The following is a 25,463-nucleotide window of genomic DNA, read 5'->3' as shown; positions in this document are numbered from 1 at the left end:
TTATGCGTTTTCTAGGGTCCACTGCCATAGATGAATTATTGCGACTTTCCCAGCAATTACGTAGTAACCTGATTTTATTATTCGTTGACAACATAACCCACGGTCTTTAAGACTTTTATGAAGATGACAATGTTGTCCGAAAACTTCTCTAGAAAAATCAGCCTAAAACAACGAAGCAATTTTAACCTTTCTAACCTAAAAATGAACATTTTTTTGTGTGAGTTCATTAAGTACCGCGCGCGAGTCAGAAAACAGGTAATTAGTTATGTTGATCACATTGTAGCCAATTCAGAATTTCGTGGTCATACTAATAATTAAAGTAGTAGCATTGTCTTTGATAGTGGTGAAAGTAATAGTTTTGTAAGAGTAAGGAACATTGTGGAGAATCGTTTTAGCTTCGCATCGATCGTAGCTTCACATAGCTTTATCATCGCACAAAGTATAGATCCATTGAATTTTTGGATAGCAATGTTAATTAAAATGTTGTCAAAATAAAATATGTACCGTAACAAACATGCTCTAGATAGAGATTGAAAAATTACTGTATACATAACATGAAGCAATATCGGCAGTTTTCGGTAAAATGGCTGGCACTGGGTAGATACTTGAATTTGTGCATGGTTGGCAGTGAAAGGGTTAAATTTCATTACAAAAATTTGAAGTTAGGGTTCATGAAATGAGGATGTTCAAGTTGCCTCGGTGTCAGGCTAACCGCAATCAATTGTGACATCGTTTGACACCGTGGTGAGTCCTAATGTGTGTTGGTCATAAACGGTGTTCGATTGAAGTTGAGGTCGATAATCGAATTGGCATGGGGAGACAAATCGTGCAGGTCTACTGACTTTACAGCTATGAATTCCCAATATCTATGATGATGATAAGCAGGTCAGACACTGGGCAGCCTAATCATAGCAGTGACCAATGAAAACAAGGTAGGCATTTTTAAATCAACATTGTAGAATTAAAGCTGGCAATGGTCATTTTGCACTTGACACTGTTAAAGCGAGCACTTCGTAGAGAACACAACACAATGGACAACTATTCAGATAATTATCAAACATATCGTAGTGACGACATAGACAATATAGAAGCAAGTACATGTAATTATGAAGAGCTCGCGCCATCTGTGTCATCACACTTTCTGCAGTCATTTGGAGAGTCAATTGTGAAAACCTGTCATGGTGAGTTTGTATAACATACAACATGGCAATATTTAGCCAAAAATCTATTGTAAATGTCATGATAATGTTTTTGCAACCAAGCAATATAAAATTCCTGAGAACTACATTATTGAATATTCCAAAAATCATAGAACACAAGCACATCACTTGGAGCAAAAGGAATGGTGGCTGTATTGGGATTTTTAAGACAACTCACAATCCCAAATATTTTATAATTTAATATGTATTAGCTGTTGTTTAAAACATATAATAGAACATGTAACCTCAAAGAAAGAACAAAACAACTATGAAAAAATTGCTCACATATTCAACCATAATATATAACTAAAATTTTTAAATCATTTTCAGACCAAGGAGTTGACGAGGATATTTTTATAGAGCTGACGGAACACCAGCTGGCCAAGCTTCAGCCTAACATGACTTTAAGAGCACAAACACTCCTTATGAGGAAACAGAGGGAGTTAAAACAAGTAAGTTGAAATACATTAATTCAAATTGTAGGAGTATGTTGAGTTAATCTATATTGACCATTCAGGGCTGACAAAACAATCTTCACAAGAATGCCATCGCGTGGTATTTTTGTGGTTTTTTCCTTTTATGATAATGATGTCGCTTTTAGTATGTTCAATTTCAAATTAAACAAACTTCAAATAATATCTTTGGAAGACATGTTTAAACTATGTTACTGGTATTTTACCTTCATATTAAGATCAAATCCAATTTTTTTAAATAAATGCCAGTCGCAGGTAAGAGAATTTCAATAACATTTGAAGAGTTGGATCAGTTCCTCTTTTCAAGGATCACCTTAGAACATCTTTAATATAGATTGTTAAACAATGCTAAAGGCATGCGAAACAAATAGTAGCTGTTAAGGGTCGCGGCATAGATTTTGAATTACCTAACTCAGATTATGTTTACATTATAAGGCCAGCATTGTTTCAATTCTTTGTCTATTACACACAAAAACTATAATTATATGACTTCCCTTTATCCTAGGCTACTTACGCCTAGTAACAAAAATAGCGAAACACTGAAAATGCTGGCGCTTTTGATGACCTGGTATTCAGGTTGCCTATTTTAACCAATACTAAGCTTAGAATTTTGATCTTAAGAAATTATGCAAACCAAATTGACTCGCATCATTCAGAATAACATTCAGAACATTTTGGTGGAGGAAAACACATCCAAACAGGTATCTGTCACATAGGTTGTTAGTTGGAGATGGGTTATGTTAACGATTATGTTAATAATGAAGCTTCTGCCACATAATCATGTTTTGACTTCCAGATTTAGCCAAAAAAGGAATGTCTTGCCTGTAGGCCTTATATTATGTATCTATTGTATTGGTGGACTACAGAAATGTGGCTATGCTAGACTATTATGTAAATTGCATTGTTTGATGGAATTATGTTGTTTATCTGTTAGTCACATGGCCAAGAACTATCAGCACCTGTGTAATATAATCACTGCATTTGTAGCTCCCCTACTGCAACTGACAAGAGAGAGTTGGCAGCACATCTGGTAACTGCATTCCCTGCTCTGAAAGGAGACAAAGATCCAAGTGGAGTGACATACGTAAGTTTTTAGGTTATGAATAAGAGTAAGATTGTCCCTAATCATTAACCCTGCTTAGATCCGCATCACTATATTACTAGTTGTAGCATAGGTTCCATGAGCTATTATGTATGACTTGTATTATTATCATCTCCCAACTCAACACAGAGTTAGACAACTCCTAATCATTAACCCTGCTTAGATCCACATCACTATATTACTAGTTGTAGCATAGGTTCCATGAGCTATTATGTATGACTTGTATTATTATCATCTCCCAACTCAACACAGAGTTAGACAACTCCTAATCATTAACCCTGCTTAGATCCACACCACTATATTACTAGTTGTAGCATAGGATCCATGAGCTATTATGTATGACTTGTATTATTATCATCTCCCAACTCAACACAGAGTTAGACAACTCCTAATCATTAACCATGCTTAGATCCACATCACTATATTACTAGTTGTAGCATAGGTTCCATGAGCTATTATGTATGACTTGTATTATTATCATCTCCCAACTCAACACAGAGTTAGACAACTCCTAATCATTAACCCTGCTTAGATCCACATCACTATATTACTAGTTGTAGCATAGGTTCCATGCGCTACTAGTAATGACTTGTGTTATTATCATCTCCCAATCCTTAACACAGAGTTTGACAACTCCTAATCATTAACCCTGCTTAGATCCACATCACAATATTACTAGTTGTAGCATAGGTTCCATGAGCTATTATGTATGACTTGTATTATTATCATCTCCCAACTCAACACAGAGTTAGACAACTCCTAATCATTAACCCTGCTTAGATCCACATCACTATATTACAAGTTATAGCATAGGATCCATGAGCTATTAGTTATGACTTGTGTTATTATTGTCAACTCCCAATCCTTAACACAGAGTTTGATAACTCCTAATCATTAACCCTGCTTAGATCCACATCACTATATTACTAGTTGTAGCATAGGTTCCATGAGCTACTAGTAATGACTTGTATTATTATCATCTCCCAACTCTTAAAACAGATTTAGATATCTCTTAATCATTAATCTGTCTTTAGACACCTGCTCTCCAGCAAGAAAAGATTAACATGAGTTGAAACGCATAAAATCCTCTTCAAGATTGGTTATATATCTTTTATGATTCAAATTACTGTTTATTATTTGCAAAAACGCAGATGTATGAAAAATAACGGCCAATGAGCTCTTACGCTATTGTAAATCTTGGGTAGATATTAATATTGTTACTTGTTTAGCTGTAAAAAAGGGTATTATAAAGGGTGGTTATAGACAGTTTTCATATTTTTCTTTACAGGGCCACTTGTTCCACACAAGGCCTACCCAAGGAGGGGCCATTGACTATTGCATTAAAAATATCAAAAGATCAATGGTGCTGATAAAAAAAAGGAGAACAGGTTTAGATACTATGCCACCCAATAAAGCTAAACTGTCAACTGGTATGTTTCATGAGTTAAAATTTTTTGTGGACTATGCAAGTTAATGATTGCACTCGGTTAGCCTATCATACATATGCATGTATTGATTATTACTTCAGGAATGCACATTTGCATGTAGCTCATTGAAACACACATTGATATCGGATTCCTACCAACACAAAAACTCAAAACAATAATTCGAGATATATAAATTTCAGCAGCACCAAACATGGATGCTCTACTTAACGAAGAAAGCAAAAAGCTACTGAGCGAAACCTTTACTCAAAGAAGAACCCATCTTTTAGAGGAGAATATAGATATAACGAAATTTGTTGAGGGATGGCCGCACCTGACAAGAGGCTTTGAAATGGTACGTACTGTAGGTTTTTGTCATATTATTTCATAGTCTGTTTGAATAGACTAATAATTGCTTCCCTCGAAATACTCATTGTTTATAATGATGTGTACTGTTGGATGGCACAAAGGGGAGGCAAATCCCACTTTTTTCAAAAGGACTCAATCTGATGCACCAACCTTTTGAATGTTTTTTGAATGGGTGCCATTGTAGTATTCATACTAGTGATAGAAAAAATCAATTCAAAAACAGCCTCACCATGGTGCAGCCACATCAGCATAGTTTCACCATACATACCAGCCCAACTATTTGCCAGTAGCCTTAAATTAATAATTGTCATTTGATTACACAGATCGAGTATGAATTCAGATTGATAATTGGTCTGGAGACGGAGGCTGCCGATGCAGATGCTTTTACCGACATGGTCATGATTATGACAGAGAAGAAAGGTATGTGGAGAATCATGACACCCATGGTTATAACTCTATACTCACTCCTACAAACAATATCCAAAACTAGTTTTAATCAGTTACATAATATAATCATCCCCCAACCCTACCTACCCACATCACTATAATGCTGGTTGTAGCAGAGTTTAGTTATGACTTGTATTATAATAATTACCCAACTTTACATGAGTGATTAGTTATGAGTTGTATTATCATCTTCTCCTAACTCTTAACACAGAGTTAGATAACTCCTAATCATTAACCTCACCTACCCACAAAACTATATTACTAGTTGTAGCTTAGTTTACATGAGCTAGAGGTTTGCATTATCTCCCATCGTCATGCTAGATGACTACAACAGCATATATCAGAAGTACAATTTTTTGTATCCATAAAACTAAGAACTTACTATCCTTGTGATTTTATAGGTGACAAGCTAGACGATTTGAAAAAATGTGTATTGAGGGGCAAGTCGGCAGCAACCAGCCTCTTCATGGAAAGACACCCACAAAGTATCCTGGATGATACAAGAATAGGATCAATTGTCTTGACAAAGGCACAGGGGTGCATCTACCTGGTTTTGCCAACGGGAGCAGTGTTCCCAATGGCAACTGAGGTAGATGTATTTCTGGCCTATGTCAAGTGCTTGTTTGTTTTTAATCAGAAGTACCATACCCAAGCCCATTCATCAGTTGGGGTTCTGGTGGAACGTCTGTTACGGCTGCCCTCATCATTGATGTCAACAGCCTCTGCATTGCAGAGGAGATTTCTTCAAATGATGGGGGATAGTCAGCAACAGTTTCTCTAGAACTCCAACTGATGGTGTCTTGGTTGGTATTGCTAATACACAATATATTTTCTCTTTTATATTTATAAACATGCACATGTAAATACATAATCACAAAACCGTTCATTTTAAACCTTTTTTATTCATTTTATACCTTTAACGCTACCATATTATATTATGCTTATACATTCATTTACCATCCGTATTTCATGGAAATAAAATAATTCATAGTAAATAACTAACCTCAATGTGTAATTGTCTTCTCCTGGTATAAAATCACAATTTTTATTGTAATTTAAAAATGATAGTACCAGAGTTTGTTTGTTTGTTTTGTTTCATCAAAAATATGAAAACAGAAAAAAAAGAAAAAGAAAAAATGATGAGGCCCAAACTGCGCAGTAGCATTGCTAGTCAAGGTGCTGGGCCACAAGTTCGAACAGGGAGCATCCATGGCAGCACAGCACTAAATCACACAATGATTTAGTTTTGGTTATTTCCACAAAAAGCATCCCTGTACAACAACTCAAATATCAATCATTAAATGATTGAAGAGGCACTAGTATACCTGTACAACAGCTCAACTATCAATCATTACATGATTGAAAAAACACTAGCATACCTGCGCAACATCTCAACTATCAATCACAATATGATTGAAAAAGCACTAGCAACCTGTACAGAAGCTCAACCATCAATCATTATATGATTGAAAAACCACTAGCATACCTGTGCAATGACTCAACTATCAATCATAATATAATTGAATGAGCGCTCCCATGCCTGTACAAATTCTCAACTATCAATCATTATATGATTGAAAAGGCACTAGCAAAGCTGTACAGGAGCTCAGCTATCAATCATAATATGATTTAATAGCCACAGTATGCGTTGGCATAGGTAAATCATTATTAAATCCAATTAAATCAATTTTGAGTACAGTTTTGTCACCCTGAATTTAGATTTAATAATGATTTAAAATTCAATCAAAATTTCTCTCTGTGTATATACATCTATTATTCCAAATCGGACTAAACATTCCGAACTTCCGTTTCTGAAAAAACTAGGTTTCGTCACATATTTATGGGCGGAGCTTGTAATGCTGATTGTGTTGTTTTCGAAACGGACATTGAAACGCTTTAAAAAGCCTCAATGACTTTGAAGGTTAGTGGACTAATCTTTATTTTGAGTACAAAATCGGAATCAGCGTGTCTGATTTACAATGTACCTAGTAAATACGATAAAAGTGGTTCGTGACAGTTATGGTTTAAAATGCTCTCTGCAACAAGGCATATCTTCAGTCATCAAGAATATATTGCAACTGGACAAAGACAAATTTAACAGAATCACAGAGGCATAGTTTGTGAAACAGCTTTTAGAGTCAGGTGCAGACCCTGCTTGTGATAAGCTAAGCAGACATCATACATGTACTTGATACTTACGAGGCCAACTATTCAACAGATTTCTAACTAAAATTAATCCATTATTAATAATCGACTAAAATTAACTTGCATGACCAAGTTTTTGTGTAAATAAAATAACATAGTTCGACCCTCGGCTTGTTACTAAATTATAGATGTAATTCTCTGATCGTTTGACTTTGACACCATTCCTTACACTTTAAGGCATAACCAGCAAATACACGTCATACATATTTTATGTTGCTCATCCCGAATGAAAAATAAAATCATTGTGATGTTTTATAATTTTTTTTTTGTTTATGTATATATATATATATCTATAAATTTCAACAAATTTATTTTCACACAACATGAAACTATTTACAGTAGAGTGCTGTTAGTGGTCATTTTGCATATTTATATTTCTTGTTATTTAAAACTACAGTGTTACTTTTTTCTTAATGAAATATTTATACAATATATATAGATATTATATATCTATATATTTCTCATATATAAATATATACTATTCTACTCTAACAAGTGGTTTGCTTGTTTTGGAGCAGTAAAGGGTTTACGAAGAATCATTTGCAATATTTATATTTAGAATTTAGATGTTGTAAGCAGGAAGTTGGAACAGGTAAAATCGTTTCATAAATGATTACTTATGAAGTTGAGTTTAACATCTATTACTGCTACTTGAAGTGTAGAAACTAAATATATTGATGTCAAGATAAATAATATATTTAATTATGTATACTTCACTAAACAACATGCTGGTGGCAAACACTAAACCAAATTTTGTCATACTATCAAAATGACTGTCTGTGATCACATTTTGGTAGAATGCTTTTTTGAATGGCTGAACTAATGGTTGTCACCATCAACATACTAAAGGTGACAATTCCTAGTTGATGATAGTTAATGAATTTTATCTATCAAATATGATGCTCAATTGACACTAGACCAATACTAGACAGTGACGATATATTTACTCTGCATTTATTGTCTATTAACCTTCGCAGGTAATTATTATAGTTAAATGATGAATGACTAATATCATTCACTTGCTGGATCTATTTAACAGGCTTACTGACTTCCTGTGTACTACTGAAACTGTGATTGTTATTCAAAAAGTGATGAGAAAAAGATATTATTGGCAATTGTGTCAACATAGGTTTTGTTACAGGTTCAAAATCCTAAACTTACAAACTACAGGTTAGAGTGTGTTTTCCCAAAGAGGTCACCGGTGGGGACACCAATGACATCAAACCCTAAAACTATATCTGCAACTGGACATGTCTTTATTCGTTGAGGTTCAATTGCCACCTGATGCAGACATGTAAAGCCAAAGTAAAGGAGCAATAATTTGTGATAATATGTTTTTAGAAACACACAGACTTCTCTGGCAAAAAAAGCTAAGCATATATTATACTTCATTGTCAAGGATTGCGAGCTAATCAACATATTTCCGACTTAACTTAATCCAATAATAATAATACACCCAAATTGAAAAATGAGCCAGTTTTTCCTAATAACATAACATAGTTCAGCCATCAGCTTCTAACTAAATTAATTATTCAATCCTTCATTCATTTGACTTTGACACCATCTCTTACACTTTAAGGCATACCCAGCAATAATTATTATGCATATTGCATATTATTCTTGTTGCTCTTCATGAATGACAAAAAGATTATTTTGATGCTCATGAAACCTATTTTAGTTCATATGATCACATCTAGAAACTTTACCTTTCAAACGAAAAAAGAGGCAGGAAAAATCTTCTACAGCAGCAGTAATTGAAACTGGTTTTCAAAACCTTTTTTTATGATTGAAATGACTATTTTGCTATTACTGCAGCTGCTTTGTACCCTAATATATGCATGTAGTATTACACACTGAGACTAGAACCATAACCTTGAACCAATTACGTATTTTATCTATAAAGCTGTCTGCCCAGCCGTTCCTTTCAATAAATATCATCAGTTAACATAGCTTTCTACACATAAAGTGTTAAGTCACTCTTTGTGAGATTTCGTGTAAATGAATTAGACTAAAGTTGTTGGTGGTACTATCTAGTTTTTCAGAGAGACAGTTTAATGTTTCTGTCACATTATTTAATCAATGTTTATTTCTCAATCATTTAAGAGTGAGAAGTTCATATATGTTTTAGGCTCTGATAAAGGTATGTTAGATATGAGATATCTCTAGACATATAGGCTCAGATAAAGGTAAGCTAGATATGAAATATCACTAGACAATTAGGCTCTGATAAAGGTATTTTAGATATGAGATATCTCTAGGCATTTAGGCTTTGATAAAGGTCTTTTAGATACGATGTAACTCTAGAAATATAGGCTCTGATAAATTTATATTAGATATGATATTTCTCTAGACATATAGGCTCTGATAAAGGTATGTTAGATATGAGGTATCTCTAGACATTTAGGCTCTGATAAAGGTATTTTAAATATGAAATATCTCTAGACATATAGGCTCTGATAAAGATATGTTAGATATGAGATATCTCTAAACATTTAGGCTCTGATAAAGGCACTTTTGATATGATATATCTCTAGACATTTAGGCTCTGATAAAGGTATTTTAGGCATGATATATCTCTAGACATTTAGGCTTTGATAAATTATGTTAGATATGAGATATCCCTAGACATTTCGGCTCTGATAAAGGTATGTTAGATATGAGATATCTCTAGACATTCAGGCTCTGATAAAGGTATGTTAGATATGATGTATCTCTTGACATTTAGGCTCTGATAAAGGTATTTTAGATATGATATATCTCTAGACATTTAGGCTCTAATAAAGGTATTTTAGATATAATATATCTCTAGACACTTAGTCTCTAATAAAGGTATTTTAGATATGATGTATCTCTAGACACTTAGTCTCTGATAAAGGTATTTTAGATATGGTATATCTCTAGACATAAACCATTAAATTCTGACTGTTTTTCAATAAAAAAACAAACATTAAAGTAATACTAACACTACAAAAGTAAATTTTTTCGTTCAAAAATTATTTTGCTGTTGTAATATTTTAATCTTTTCACAAAATATAGTTTTAATAAACTTTATAAAACAGCTATATAGGTAATTTAATTTAAAGGCTATATTACAATGTCCAATGCATATGACAAACATTAGTAAGTCAACTAAAAATTTTTGCAGCTGTGTAAAAACTTGACAAGAAACTTTAATAATATTTTCATAAATATTTATTAGGAAAGAATTTTAATTGTCTTAAACTTGGTTTCAAGCCAAGCGAAACCTTATTAAATTAATTCAACACATTCTATTTCTGCCAGTTGAAGAAAAAAATGCATTTAATGCAAACGACTTTTGCGAAAATTAGCTATTACGGTTTTATAAAAATCTAGTTAATGCATCATTAAAGCTACAGAGCTGTTGGAGAGAAATTTGAGAGTTTCATACAATTAACAAAGATTACTAGCTTTTGTTTCAGTCCTGAGAGAAAATAATAAGTACACAAGCTGGTACTGTAATAGATGTTGAATTACAAAGGAATTAAGATGAGAAAGAAGTACACATGACTGCGTATTGATAGGTAATGAAATGTGCTCTCATATTCCTATAAAGTGTATACATATTTACTTCTCTTGGAGTTGTCTTATTCCACCAGAGCTGCTTTCAAATCATGGTGATTTGAATATTTGAATATTTGAATATTTGAAACAAATCACATTGTACTGATTTGACACAAATGGTGATTTGATTTGATTCGATTTGAAAAGTTTTGGAAGTAACTTCATTTGATTTGAAGTTTTGGGCTGATTTGAAGACTTGACTTGAAAAATAAATCAAATCACATTGCTATCGATAGCCTTGTCTTCTGTAACCAATCGAAACATTTTTACGACGTTTGCGAAGTTATACCCAAACTTTGGCATGAAATGCGAACCATCGATATTTAGGCTAAGCCACCACGTGCGTGTCCCTCTACAGAACAAAGAGAAGGACCGCGAATCGTGTGTGTAAAAGAAATCGACATGAGCAGCTCTGGTAAGTTCTAGAAAAGGCATGTTTGTAGTTGTGGTGCTGGCATTGAATACTTTGATGTCAATTATTTGATTGCTAGAAATTGGTTGTGACTATCCCACTCTAACCTCACAGTCACTAGTCAAAATAAAAATTACTTGTGCTGTGCCTACGGCATGAATGAATGATTACAGTTTTGTGATACATGTATATAATATTCCATACAATACTATTCAATGACGCAGACACATTCAATATTCACAGTAATGACAATGTTCATGAATATAAATATGCATTATATTATAATTGGGTAAAATTTAATTACTAAATTAAGATTTTATTTGCTATATCAAATTTATTAGAATAATATTAAATAAAATTTTGATTTAATTTATTATTTTAAATTATAAATGAATAGCATAACAATAAAATTCTATCCAAGTAAGTATAATAAATGTAATATTTATATATCATTCATGGTTTTAACATTACCATTTATGTAGTACACATTTTTATTATATAAATAATCTTATTATATGTATAGTATTATAATTAATAATAATTTATACACAGTCACTTACTTAATAAGTGAAGTAAAATACTTTAAACGGGATTTCGATTAAAAAAGACGATGTACAGAAAAAGGAAGCAAATACAAATATGTGACAATGAAGATATGTTCACTGATTTTTTGAATAGAGCACCTTTAGCTAGTACAAGTAACCTGGATTCAGTAAATCAAGAGATTGAAAAGTATATGGCGAAAAGCAGATCTTTTTGTAACACTCTAAGCTATTGGCAAGGTGAGACACAGTTACTGAGGCTTAGCAAGTTCCTTAGGCTTAGCAAGAAGGTCCTTTCAGTACCAGCTTCATCAGCTCCCATAGAACGGGTTTTTAGTAAAAGTGGCTTCATCATGAGGTCACACAGGAGCTTCTTAGCATCTGAAAACTTGCGCAAGCTAGTTTTTCTAAAACGCAACAAGTGTATTTAAGTAAAATTAATGTGTTATTATTATGTAACTGGTAATTATAGGCTCAATGCTTAGTTTCGTCTCTTTCAAGTTGAAGCCTCAGTAACTGTGTTTCACTTGCCAATATTTTCAGGTTTTATCTTATATTTGTATCTTATATTGTGTAACTTTAAACAAGTATCTAAAGTTTTTTTTTTACATTTGTACATTCTTGCATAAAAGCTTCAATTAAAGCAAAGTCACAGCCATGACAGTAGACTGTTACAAAACCCTCCACTCATTCATTGATGTATCGAGCCAATGGTATGATCTGCTCTGCAATGATGTTTCAACATACCTCGTAAAACAAAGAACAAAACCGTATCTAGTGATGAATTTAGCATACATAATACATATAGTGGCACAAAGATACAGCTATACTATTCCTATCCATAGAACCCAAAACGGGCAGCGGGGGCAAACCCCTTACCTTTTCTCTCTGGTTCAGGTCCTATGAATAGGAGTACAGGCTACGCCGCTTCAGCTATACTGTGGATTGAACATAATATGCAACAATTGAGCGAACAATTTGAAAGAGTATTTCAGATCATTCTCAAATGATTCAGGATTTGAATTCGTTATTGGGCTGAATCGATTTGATTTGATTTGCTTCAAACCTGCTGACAAGGGTGGGGGATTTGATTTGATTTGTAGTTTGTGGGATATGATTTGATTTGAGTCATAAAAAAGTCATTTGAAAGCAGCTCTGTATTCCACAGTATGATAGCTGCAATTATTCTAGTGAACTCAATGCAGTGATAGAGTCAGGGACCTCTGTGAGAGGGTTATGAGCAAGGATCAATTTTTTCAGTGACTTCATTGTGTCCAACCAAAAAATAAAAAAATTTTAAACTAGTAAAACTCTAACATAGGATACTTATTTTTAAGTAACATAACGAATTTAGAATATAAATATTATAACTAAAATAATATCACAGTAACATGAAATTTTTTTGTTTGTTTTCTTACATAAACAAATCATGACGGGCATGGAGAGCTTTGACTAGTGACATAATATATAGCGGTAACACATACTGCAAACATAAGTACACCCAACAACCAATCATCACACATATTGCATGTATATGTTACTCATAATACATATTATATGTTACTCTTTATACATATTATATGTTACTCATCATACATATTATATGTTACTCATCATACATATTACATGTTACTCATCATACATATTATATGTTGCTCATCATACATATTATATGCTGCTCATCATACATATTATATGTTGCTCATCATACATACTATATGTTGCTCATCATACATATTATATATTACTCATCATACATATTATATGTTACTCATCATGCATATTACATGCTACTCATCATACATATTATATGTTGCTCATCATATATATTATATGTTACTCATCATACATATTATATGTTGCTCATCATACATATTATATGTTGCTAATCATACATATTATATGTTGCTCATCATACATACTATATGTTGCTCATCATACATATTATATATTACTCATCATACATATTATATGTTACTCATCATGCATATTACATGCTACTCATCATACATATTATATGTTGCTCATCATACATACTATATGTTGCTCATCATACATATTATATATTACTCATCATACTTATTATATGTTACTCATCATACATATTATATGTTGCTCATTATACATATTATATGTTGCTCATCATACATATTATATGTTACTCATCATACATATTATATGTTACTCATCATACATAACATATGTTACTCATCATACATAATATATGTTACTCATCATACATATTATATGCTACTCATCATACACAATATATGTTACTCATCATACATATTATACGTTACTCCTCATACATATTATATGCTGCTCATCATGCATATTATGTGTTACTCATCATACATGTTATATGCTACTCATCATACATATTATATGTTACTCATCATACATATTATGTGTTACTCATCATACATATTATATGTTACTCATCATATATATTATATGTTACTCATCATACATATTATATGTTACTCATCATACATATTATATGTTTCCCATCATACATGTTATATGCTACTCATCATACATATTATATGTTACTCATCAAACATATTACATGTTACTCATCATACATATTATATGTTTCCCATCATACATGTTATATGCTACTCATCATACATATGATATGTTACTCATCATACATATTATATGTTGCTCATCATAAATATTATATGTTGCTCATCAAACATATTATATGTTACTCATCATACATATGATATGTTGCTCATCAAACATACTAAATGTTACTCATCATACATATTATATGTTACTCATCATACATATGATATGTTACTCATCATACATATTATATGTTGCTCATCATAAATATTATATGTTGCTCATCAAACATATTATATGTTACTCATCATACATATGATATGTTGCTCATCAAACATACTAAATGTTACTCATCATACATATTATATGTTACTCATCATACATATGATATGTTGCTCATCATACATATTATATGTTGCTCATCATAAATATTATATGTTGCTCATCATTCATATTATATGTTACTCATCATACATATTATATGTTTCTCATTATACATATTATATGTTACTCATTGTACATATTATATGCTGGTCATCATACGTATTATATGTTGCTCATCATAAATATTATATGTTGCTCATCATACATATAATATGTCACTCATCATACATATTATTTGTTGCTCATCATACATATTATATGTTGCCCTTCATACATATTATATGTTGCTCATCATACATATTATATGTTGCCCTTCATACATATTATATGTTGCTCATCATACAAATTATATGTTACTCATTATTTATATTATAAGATACTCATAATACATATTATATGTCGCTCATCATACATATTATATGTTGCTCATCATAAATATTATATGTTGCTCATCATACATACTATATGTTACTCATTATACATATTATATGTTGTTCATCATATATATTATATGTTACTCATCATACATATTATTTGTTGCTCATCATACATATTATATGTTGCTCATCAGATGTATTACATGTCGCTCATCATACATATTATATGTTGCTCATCATACATATTATATGTTGCTCATCATACATATTATTTGTTGCTCATCATACATATTATATGTTGCCCTTCATACATATTATATGTTGCTCATCATACATATTATATGTTGCTCATCAGATGTATTACATGTCGCTCATCATACATATTATATGTTGCTCATCATAAATATTATATGTTGCTCATCATACATACTATATGTTACTCATTATACATATTATATGTTGTTCATCATATATATTATATGTTACTCATCATACATATTATTTGTTGCTCATCATACATATTATATGTTGCTCATCAGATGTATTACATGTCGCTCATCATACATATTATATGTTGCTCATCATACATATTATATGTTACTCATCATATATATTATATGTTGCTCATCATACATACATATTATATGTCACTCATCATATATATTATATGTTGCTCATCATACATATTATATGTTACTCATCATACATATTATATGTTATTCATCATACATATTATATGTTACTCATCATACATATTATATGTTTCTCATCATAAATATTATATGTTGCTCATCATACATATTATTTGTTGCTCATCATACATATTATATGTTGCTCATCATACATATTATATGTTACTCATCATACATATTATATGTTTCTCATCATAAATATTATATGTTGTTCATCATACATATTATTTGTTGCTCATCATACATATTATATGTTGCTCATCAGATGTATTACATGTCGCTCATCATACATATTATATGTTGCTCATCATAAATATTATATGTTGCTCATCATACATATTATATGTTACTCATCATACATATTATATGTTGCTCATCATACATATTATATGTTACTCATCATACATATTATATGTTACTCATCATACATATTATATGTTTCTCATCATAAATATTATATGTTGCTCATCATACATATTATTTGTTGCTCATCATACATATTATATGTTGCTCATCAGATGTATTACATGTCGCTCATCATACATATTATATGTTGCTCATCATAAATATTATATGTTGCTCATCATACATATTATATGTTACTCATCATACATATTATATGTTACTCATCATACATATTATATGTTTATCATCATACATATTATATGTTGCTCATCATACATATTATATGTTGCTCATCATAAATATTATATGTTGCTCATCATACATATTATTTGTTGCTCATCATACATATTATATGTTTCTCATCATACATATTATATGTTACTCATCATACGTATTATATGTTGCCCTTCATACATATATTATATGTTGCTCACCATACATATTATATGTTGCTCATAAGATGTATTACATGTCGCTCATCATACATATTATACGTTGCTGTATTATACATTTATTTTGCTCGTTGTTACTTCTTGTATGGATTTGCCAAATGAGTATGACTCATGCTTGGGATGAGTGTGCATACGTTTATTACATTGACCATTAAACTGCAGAGATAATGTCCATAATGAGTGCAGTTATATATTATGTACACAAAACTAAATAAAGTGAATGTATGAACAAACCAAATGAAGGCTCTTTACCTCTAATTATCTGTCTATACAGACAAGCAAATATATTGTTACTAACAGCGTAGTGTGATTGAGGACGAGTGTTTATGTGGTGAAGTTCTCATTTGTCCTGTTCCCAACTGTGGCAAGGTGTGCTTTTATATGGCAGGCAAAAGTTAATCCTTAGCCTGTGCTGTAAACTATGAGTTGCCTAATGGACAGAAAGATACTTATGCACGGTCGGCTTATCAGCGTATTACAGAAAGTCTGCACATAGCAAAAGAATAATTCCTGATTACCTCCATTATACCCCCTCTAAAAACCTTCTAGTTTTCTAAATATCTGGAGTTGTATGTAGGAGTATTAGCTTGTGAACTGGTCTCTTCAGTGTGCTTTGGCCGTTTGCTAGGTCACATGCCTCACATAGCCACTACTTTTGGTCTGTGCTTCAGTTGCTCTCCCAAGTTGCCAGTTGCATTGAAGTAGCTTAAGGTCCATAACTATTGCCACAGCTCCAGTCTTGAGGTTGATTTTGGCATTTTTCCACTTTTTTTTTCTGTAAATTCTGAAGATACTCCAGTTTCTACCTAGACTAGAATTGCTCATGCTGTATGCGACGGTGGAAGCGTCGCTAAATTTGTGAAGTTCTGCTCTGCAGTTATTGGTAAATTCTGGAGTTGGGTAGCATCGCTGAACTTGAAGGAAATGTGGTCATTAGCACTTTTCTTCCAGCTGATCGAACCAGTTATGTGGTTGGTAGTCAATGGTTCATCCCACCCAACTTTGTCATGACAAAGGAATTTAAGTAGTACTTTTCTTTTCAAGGTGAATGGAGTGAGAATACTAAGTGGATCGAACACCGAAGCGATAGTGGAGAGTATACCACGTCTGATGCAAGACTTGATTTCGACCTTCAAAAATTTAAATGCATCTTGTGTGTTATTGCAGCATAGTACAAGAGCTCTCTCTTTACTCAAATCTGGCGTGATTACCTTGTTTCTTAGTTTTTCATATTCCAGACTTCTAGATACTGCGTCATTATTTGACAGAAATCAATGGAAAACAGGTTGCTCGGTGCCACCATTTTCTTGGTCTCAGACATGAGCCTCACTGTCACTGCATCTTCAGCTGTGGGAACACTGATCAAGCCGTCATCAACGCAGAAACCTTGTTGAACAAATTTTGTCAATTGTGGAAAATTATTTTTGTTATCCTCTGCCATCTTCTTCAAGACAAAATTTGCACAGCTTGGATATGATACAGCACTAAAGGGATGAAAACTTATCTGATAGTCTATAATATCCGAAGAGTTAGATTTATACTATAGGAAACGAAGGTATTTTCTGTATGGTTGGTCCACTCAAAACTGATGACACATCTTTTTGATGTCACATGTGACTGCAACTTTGTCTTTCCGAAACCGACACAGCAGACCTGTCAGACTATTGTTGAGATCAGCACCTTGTAGAAGCAGTCGGTTCAAGGAATGGTTGCAGAATGTTGCACTACAATAAAATTCTATTCTGAGTTTGCCGGGTTTTACGGACAAGTGCCACCGTTATAAGGAACTTACCATCCAAGCTCATTCAAATCTTGGTGTGGTTTTGCTCCCCCTTTTGAAATAAAATATTGGATGAACTCAAAGAACTTGCTCTTTATTGTAGGATTGTGGTTTAGCCGTAAGTTTAGTCCTTTGAATCTTCTAAGGGCGTAATCGCATGTTGTGTGGTAGTGTTGGGGCAGTTTTGAATGAGATTGGCTTGGTATAAAAGCTATCTACCTGCTTGATGGAGGTTTCCATCTTTTTAAGAACTGGAGATCATGCTGAGACATACGATGGGTACTATGGATCACAGAGAGATCATCCTCCAAACAAGGTATTACCTCCCCTTTGGTGAGCTCTGATGTGATGTTTCGATTCTGCAAATGTATTAGCTAGAATCAGAGGCAAGTTAACCGCCAATGATTGACTAACCGTGGGAGTGGGTAGTGGGAGGTTAGATTTGTTCCAAACGGTGATGAGGGGAGCAATGCGACTGAGCAGTTGTAGCCTATTATGAGTACTATTTCACAAACTTGCAGTGGTGCGAAATGCCTATTAATGTGCCTGAGGTGTTCTCATTAACCTGCTGTGTGTGTAGTAGGAATATGGCCTCTGTTTGCTGGGATTGAGCTTTGCGAGTATGCCTTTGATATTGTGATGGCATCAGATTTTCCAGAATTAAATGCTCAGACTCGCAAATTTAAAATTTCATTGCTCCATCAGACTTGCCTGCATGTGGTGACTGTAGATATCTTCAGCTGTATTCTTGTTTTACGGGTAGCAAGAGTCTCACAAATGTCATCAAGGATGATTGAGGTGTTTGACATTGTGTTCAAGAGCGCATATGTAAGTATTCCCTTGTTTGGATCTTCAGATGAAGACAAACCTTCAGGAACAATCATAGTAGTAAGTGAGATGATCCTCTTCTGTGGTATGCTGCCAATATCCTTTAATTTGGCGACATGTATTTCTGCATCTACTGTATTTGAATTGCATTGAGTGGTATTGATCCGGGTAGATGGCGGTTTTAGCTTGGGCTTGTCATTGGTGTTTGCTGGCTTTTACCTTCTGTATTTATGTGTACAGGTTGGGTGCATATTACCACAGGCCTTTTGTTGGCAGATGACTATTTCAATGCAGTCAGTCATGATGTGCCCTGGTTTCAAACATTTGAAACAGAGACTTTCTCTGTTGAAGAAGGTTTGTTGTTCATCATTTGAGAGTTTAAACAGCTTTTTGCAAACCGTAGGGTCATGTGAACCATGAAGATCGCAGAAGAGGCAGTACAACACAGGACTTTTATCATGAGCGTTAGTGAGACTTACCTCATTCACACCTGTGGCATGAGCAAAGAAGTTGTGGGATTTCTCTGGTTTAATAGTCTGAGATCTCGAGTTGCTCTTCCTGTCTGTTAGGGCATCAAATGAGGTAGTCTTATTACAGGCTAGGACAACCTTTTCATAACGAAGTCTGCATATTCAGATAAAACTGGGTTTCGCTTTTCTTAAATTTGCAGAGAGTGACTTCGCGGCTTCATGTCTTGACTAGGTGATTGGGGAAAAACGCACAAAGTTTCTTAGTTCTCATGGATCATTGAGACGTTCAAATTCGTCAATCTTTGACGTGACTAGTATTGATTGTATGAGAAAATCAGCATATTCTCCAAGGTTGTCGGGATTTGTGGCATTGATTTTTGGCCAAGAGTCTAGTTGGTCCCTGAAAGCATCAGCAACTTCAAACGGATCACTGTATCGTTTGTCCAATGTTTTTCTGGCCTCTGTATGTGCTTCAGCAGTATTGAACACAATATATCCTTGTAAACATTTCAGTACCTTACCGCTGACATAGGTTTGCAAATGGGACAGCTTCTGTGCTGGGGATAGGTCCTTTTCTTCATTATACAAGTCAAATGCCACTTCCACTGAGGGTACTCAAGGGGGTTTCTAGAGAAATTGGTTGACTTTGCTGAAGGTAGACTGTTTATATCTACAGACCTTTTTATGAGTGACAAGACACTATTGATGTTAGAATTGGCTTGCATACTTAGTAGGTATGTATACTTGTATCAGCTTGTAAACCTAGTCAGGAGGTATACTTAGTTGATGTTATACTGTACGGATTTCTTCCTTTATGTGGAGAATTTTCAGCTGACTGTCCAAGGAGCTCAACTCGACAGATTTAATTGAGGCAGAGTCATACTCCGCACATGATTTTTGCATGTATATTCTTGATTGCCTGTCATGAATGTAAACTTGTATACATAATATATTTAGTTAGTAAACACATATTTCAATGGCTCTTAACCTTCAATTTTGTTGTTTGACTGCCTTGCGAATGGTAAAGGGGACCGACAGTTTTGTTTAAAATATATAGATTTGAACCTTTCTACGAGAACAAGTGGTTGACTTATTGTGGAGCAGTAAAAAGTTTACTTCAGTTCATCAGCAATAATTCTATTTGGAAATTATATATTTTAAGTAGGAGTTGGAATAGGTAACACTTTGTCATAAATCATCACTTGCTAAGCCAAGTTGAACATATATTACTAGTACTTGAAGTGCAAAAACTAAGACTAGTAAGGCTTAATTAAATAATATATATATTTGTGTATATTTCAATTAATATTTTACTAGCGGCTAAAAACTTAACCAAATTTTGTCATACTATCAAAATCGCCGCCTGTGATCACATTTGCGTCATTTGAAAAGTGGTGAGAAAATAAACCGCTGTCAATTAACATACATGTATATCCTTTTCACAGTTCCGGGAACCCCCGACATACCAATTTCAGGTTAGCCATTCTCCAAAAAGTCATTGGAGGTGACAAAAAGACATCCAACTTTAACATGTTCTCTGCAACTAGGCACGTCTTCAGTTGCTGAAGTTAAGTAGCCACTGGACACATGCATGTCTAGCAAAAATCACCGAGCCATAGTTTGTGAAGCAACGCTTTTAGAAACACACACAGATTCTGCTTGCAATAAGCTAAGCATATATCATACTCAATATTATAGAGATTGCTAACTAATAAACAGATTTCAAACTAAAATTAATTCAAAGAAAGAATCTGCAAGAACAAAAACCTGATTAAGTCATATTAGTAGCTAAAATTGCTGTAAAATTTTTATTCGTTTTGATAGCAACTTTGCCAAAGGTTCAAAAACAATGGCAGATTTAAGAAAATTTAATACAATAGTCTCCTTTGCAATCTTCTATTCAGTTTTATAACTGTTCACAGTTTAGTCAGAAGTCTCCTGATTAGAAAGGTACGAAACGAAAATGTCTCTTCTTTGAAAGACAAGGTCTTTTATTCAAACTTGTCCATCAAGTCGGAGTCAAATAAGAAATCTATTAGAGCATAAGCTAAGCAGGGTGAAGATTGGTTTTAATATGATAGCGGGTCTTTGAATCTAGATGATGACAATTTGCAAGTTTCCAAGGGCTACATAGGTGATTAGGAGGTTAAACTTCTAACAGATTCTGCCTGTATTGGACTAGTAGTCAATAAAAGGTTTGTTAAGCCTAAAGTTCTTTAGGTAGTCAGAGTAACGCAGTGTGGTCAGAAGGAACTAGAGTATAGGTCTAGTAGTAAACATCAAAATAAACAGACATAAATAAATAGACATATTCCATATGTCTCTGGTGTCGCAAAAGCCTGAAAGGTTGCACTACACCTCACATTACAGTTATTTGGTATCAAAAGATTCACCATGTTTTACTCTGCTGTGGTTTAACTGCAAAATATGTGGAAATTTGATTACAATCTCTTAAAAGATCAAAACGAACAGTTAATCACAGCCATCACAAAAAAGCCGTAGGTTGGAATCCTTTTCCAAAACGCCTCAAATGGGACATAGCTGAACACGATGGCTTCTTTTTACACTTTCATGTAACCTCATTTTTGGAAATATTTTTCTCAAATATACTTCACGCTTTCAATAAAACCATGTCTATAGTCCTTACGTGTCTATTTCATTCTCATTGCAATGCTGTCACTTTGAGCACTGATATCTGCGGTGGACGCCGAACCATGACTTTCTAATTCTTGTAAATACTCCTAAATGTACATTATATTGCACTCTGTGCTGTTCTTTTTACTATATTGTTATTGATATTGCAGTGTTATTGTAAATGCTGCAGAAATTTTTTGCGCTATCTAGCAGGAATTTTGGGTTGCATTATCAGATTATGACCAGATCATTACACCAAACTGAATCGAAACTGTAAAGTAGCGAGCATCTATATTTGATAGGGTTTTCCAATAAAACCTGAAGTGTTTGTCATAAACTAATGCCACAAAATGTTATATATTGAGCCTTTTATTGGTCTTTCATTTCACATGATAACATCACGTGTCAAAAAAATAACCAGGTGGGGTTGAGTACATCGTTCAAATACAGGGATTCTAAACTACGGCGTTTTTGTGATGGCTGTGATTAACTTTTTGTTTCTGAGCTTTTAGGAGCTTGTAATCACATTTCCACATATTTGGCACCTACAACACAACAGAGTAATACATGTAAAGCTCTTGATACCAAATAACTGTAATGTGAATTTTGTTAAAAGTCAACCTTTAATTGATTTTTTGGTCTACTGGGCATTCCAGAGAAGATCCTAAGCAATTTAAGTACTAAGCTTTTGTATGAACGCGTAAAAGAACTTTACCCACTTTTAGGTAGAAAGTATATGATTGTAATTCCTTATTCAATGTGTAATGATCTTGTAAATAAGTTCAATGGTAAATTGAAGCAGATGCTGATGAGAATGGGCAGTAATATTTCCAAACAATAGGGTAAACATATCTATGCTCTGTTGTTTGCTTATGGTTAAATTTCACATGAGTCATACGGTTTTCTCCATTTACGTTGTTCTATGGTCACACAGCTCGTTGCCTATACATAATCTTCAAGAGTTGTGAACTTCGGAAAACATTAATGTGAATATGGTAAATGCATATCAATATGAGTTTGAATTTTTGAGAAACTTGAAGATCCCCTTTAGTTAGAAAAAAGAAAGCTAAAATTGTCTACAGATATCAAAAATACTGATGCAGTGAAAGGTTTTTGTTAAGATTGTTTGTCAGGTCAGCTTGAGTAATTTTGTTTTTTTAAATAAGAATAAAATGGTATTTTATGCAAATCTAGTAAAACTAATCATTCCGGAGTGAACACTGCTATCGGTGTCATAGACCAAGTTAGTTGATTAGTTAATATGATTGTTGATGGAAATTTGGCACAAATTCTAAACGGGATTTCTGAAATTGGATGTTATAGTTAAAAAAAACCATGGAAAGGTGTCAGCTATGGGGACAACTTAAGTGAAAATCAGAGAGTAAAGTTAACATCACTAATTGTAAGATATTCCGATGTGCTTACATGTAAGGCCAAAAAATAAAACTCTCATAGAACATGAGATAAATTAGACAATTAAGTGTTCTTTTATTTGCTATCGTTTACTGATTAATGAAAACATAAAGAACACACTGCAGATGAAAGCGACATGTAGTGCAGTGTGAGCTGAGAACATTCATAGCTAAACGAGCCTGTTGACTTGGCCAGCTTGGCTCAGTTTTACTCAGCTCAATTGCTCCACAGAATATCAACACAGAATCAGATGCAACATCGTTGAGTCTACCTAATGAAGAGCTCAAAACAAGAGAACAGAAAGTGTGAAACATACACAGCAACCTTGCGTTTTCTCATTGTATGTGCTTTAATGGAAATGCCTATGTTTCAAATAGATATATACATATATTTATACTAAGCCAGCAACATGCAGTTAATTGAGACTGATGTAAAGCACTTTAAGGAGTCTTTTAGGCTTGCTTTACACTGGCAGCATTAGTGGTATCAAGCAATCTCTGTCTCCGCGCCCAAAAACTGCTGATAGATAAATTTTAATAAATTCCTAGTCGCCACTTTGAAAGCAATGTGGCTGCTGAGAAAAAACTACAGTGATAGCAAGGTGCAAAAATCAAGATTGGCTGCCTAGCCAAAACCTCAACTATGCTATAGCTATAGTAGATGAGTCAATTCAGGCTACAATGTTGAGCAGAGAAAGGACCGAGAGGAGCCAACAAATAAACTGATGGACCGATATAGTGGAAAGGCAGAACCTATCAAAACAGCATATCTACACAAGGAAAGAAGAAGAGTGCAAGGAACTGAGATTGCCGGCAGTTTCTTGATGTTGTTCTAATTTAGGCGGACACGCTAATCGTATATATTCATATTAATTCAAGAAATATATATTTCACTTAATGCTTTCTGTCTTTAATTTTGTGAAGCAGTAAATGAAACTGCTTTAGTTTAAAAGTTTATTTTACAACAGGACAAACCAAGTATTTTCTGCCTAAAAAAATCTCTAAATAGGGTAAGGGTTAGGCTTGGCTTGCTCTAAATGGTGCAGAACAGTAGCCGAGTGGGTCTTTGCCTGAAAAACAGCAGTACGCAACTCGAAGGCATAGCATAAGGTGAGCACTTCCTGTGGTAAGGTAAAAGCTCTGTACTGATGGAAAAAAACTTTGCACAATGGTCAAAAGCTGTGTCAGGAGCTTACATCCAAGCTGGGACCACTTGGTTGAAGTCTTGAATGAGTAAAGTTGTCAGTAAATTCGTGGCCTCAAATGCCCCGGCGCCATTTTAAGGCACCAACAGTAAACTGAAACTGGTAATGTTAAGTACTTCATCATCCCATTTCAAGAGTTCACAGATGCAAACTGATATACTAGAAAGGCCTCCTACTACCCTTCAAAGGGGCTTAGAAAGGCAAGGTCTATAATTGCTGATGAGCCTGGATCCCTGAAAGCATGTTTAGGACACCTCAAGCTTGGTTCAGGCTGTCATCCAGACTAGCCCATACCCAAATCAGCTCATTAAAACAGTGTGACAGAGTGACACTACAACAACATGCTTTAAAAATAGAACGGCTGATCCATATTGCATATAGAGACCTCTCCAAACTGCACAGAGCCAACACAACAATAGAAACATTCTGCAATTTGCTGAACAATCGTTCTTTACAGACTAAAACTGTGTCAAACTCAAAACTTGTAAACGCCATATG

At 33.7% G+C, this 25,463-nt stretch overlaps 2 protein-coding genes and 1 long non-coding RNA gene across 3 annotated transcripts in view; 2 read left to right on the top strand and 1 right to left on the bottom strand.

The window, feature by feature from the left end:
• The first annotated feature begins 1,528 nt into the window (after nt 1-1,528).
• Nucleotides 1,529-4,182, top strand: LOC137388938 (uncharacterized). Its single transcript, XR_010978046.1, has 3 exons — nt 1,529-1,651; nt 2,660-2,756; nt 4,063-4,182. It is a non-coding gene; the product is annotated as an uncharacterized lncRNA (long non-coding RNA).
• Nucleotides 4,183-4,412: 230 nt separating this feature from the next.
• On the top strand, nt 4,413-5,999 carry LOC137388306 (uncharacterized). The gene is made up of 3 exons (XM_068074795.1): nt 4,413-4,553; nt 4,891-4,987; nt 5,416-5,999. Exons 1-3 carry the CDS (start codon nt 4,413-4,415, stop codon nt 5,793-5,795), a joined length of 618 nt encoding a protein of 205 aa, XP_067930896.1. The 3' UTR covers nt 5,796-5,999.
• A 12,216-nt stretch (nt 6,000-18,215) lies between these two features.
• The window catches only part of LOC137388305 (leucine-rich repeat protein lrrA-like), a 51,458-nt gene continuing 44,210 nt past the window's right edge, over nt 18,216-25,463 (bottom strand). Inside the window, exons 12-14 of the mRNA XM_068074794.1 lie at nt 19,724-19,868; nt 18,636-18,775; nt 18,216-18,360 (exon numbers count right to left, since the gene is read on the bottom strand). Coding sequence (XP_067930895.1) covers nt 18,216-18,360; nt 18,636-18,775; nt 19,724-19,868 — 430 coding nt within the window. The remainder of the gene's footprint in view (nt 18,361-18,635; nt 18,776-19,723; nt 19,869-25,463) is intronic.

The sequence above is a fragment of the Watersipora subatra genome, chromosome 2, assembly GCF_963576615.1.
Source record: "Watersipora subatra chromosome 2, tzWatSuba1.1, whole genome shotgun sequence".
NCBI classification, from domain to species: domain Eukaryota; kingdom Metazoa; phylum Bryozoa; class Gymnolaemata; order Cheilostomatida; family Watersiporidae; genus Watersipora; species Watersipora subatra.
The sequence above is the reverse complement of the archived record's forward strand: the minus strand, read 5'-3'. Positions and strand labels throughout refer to the sequence as shown.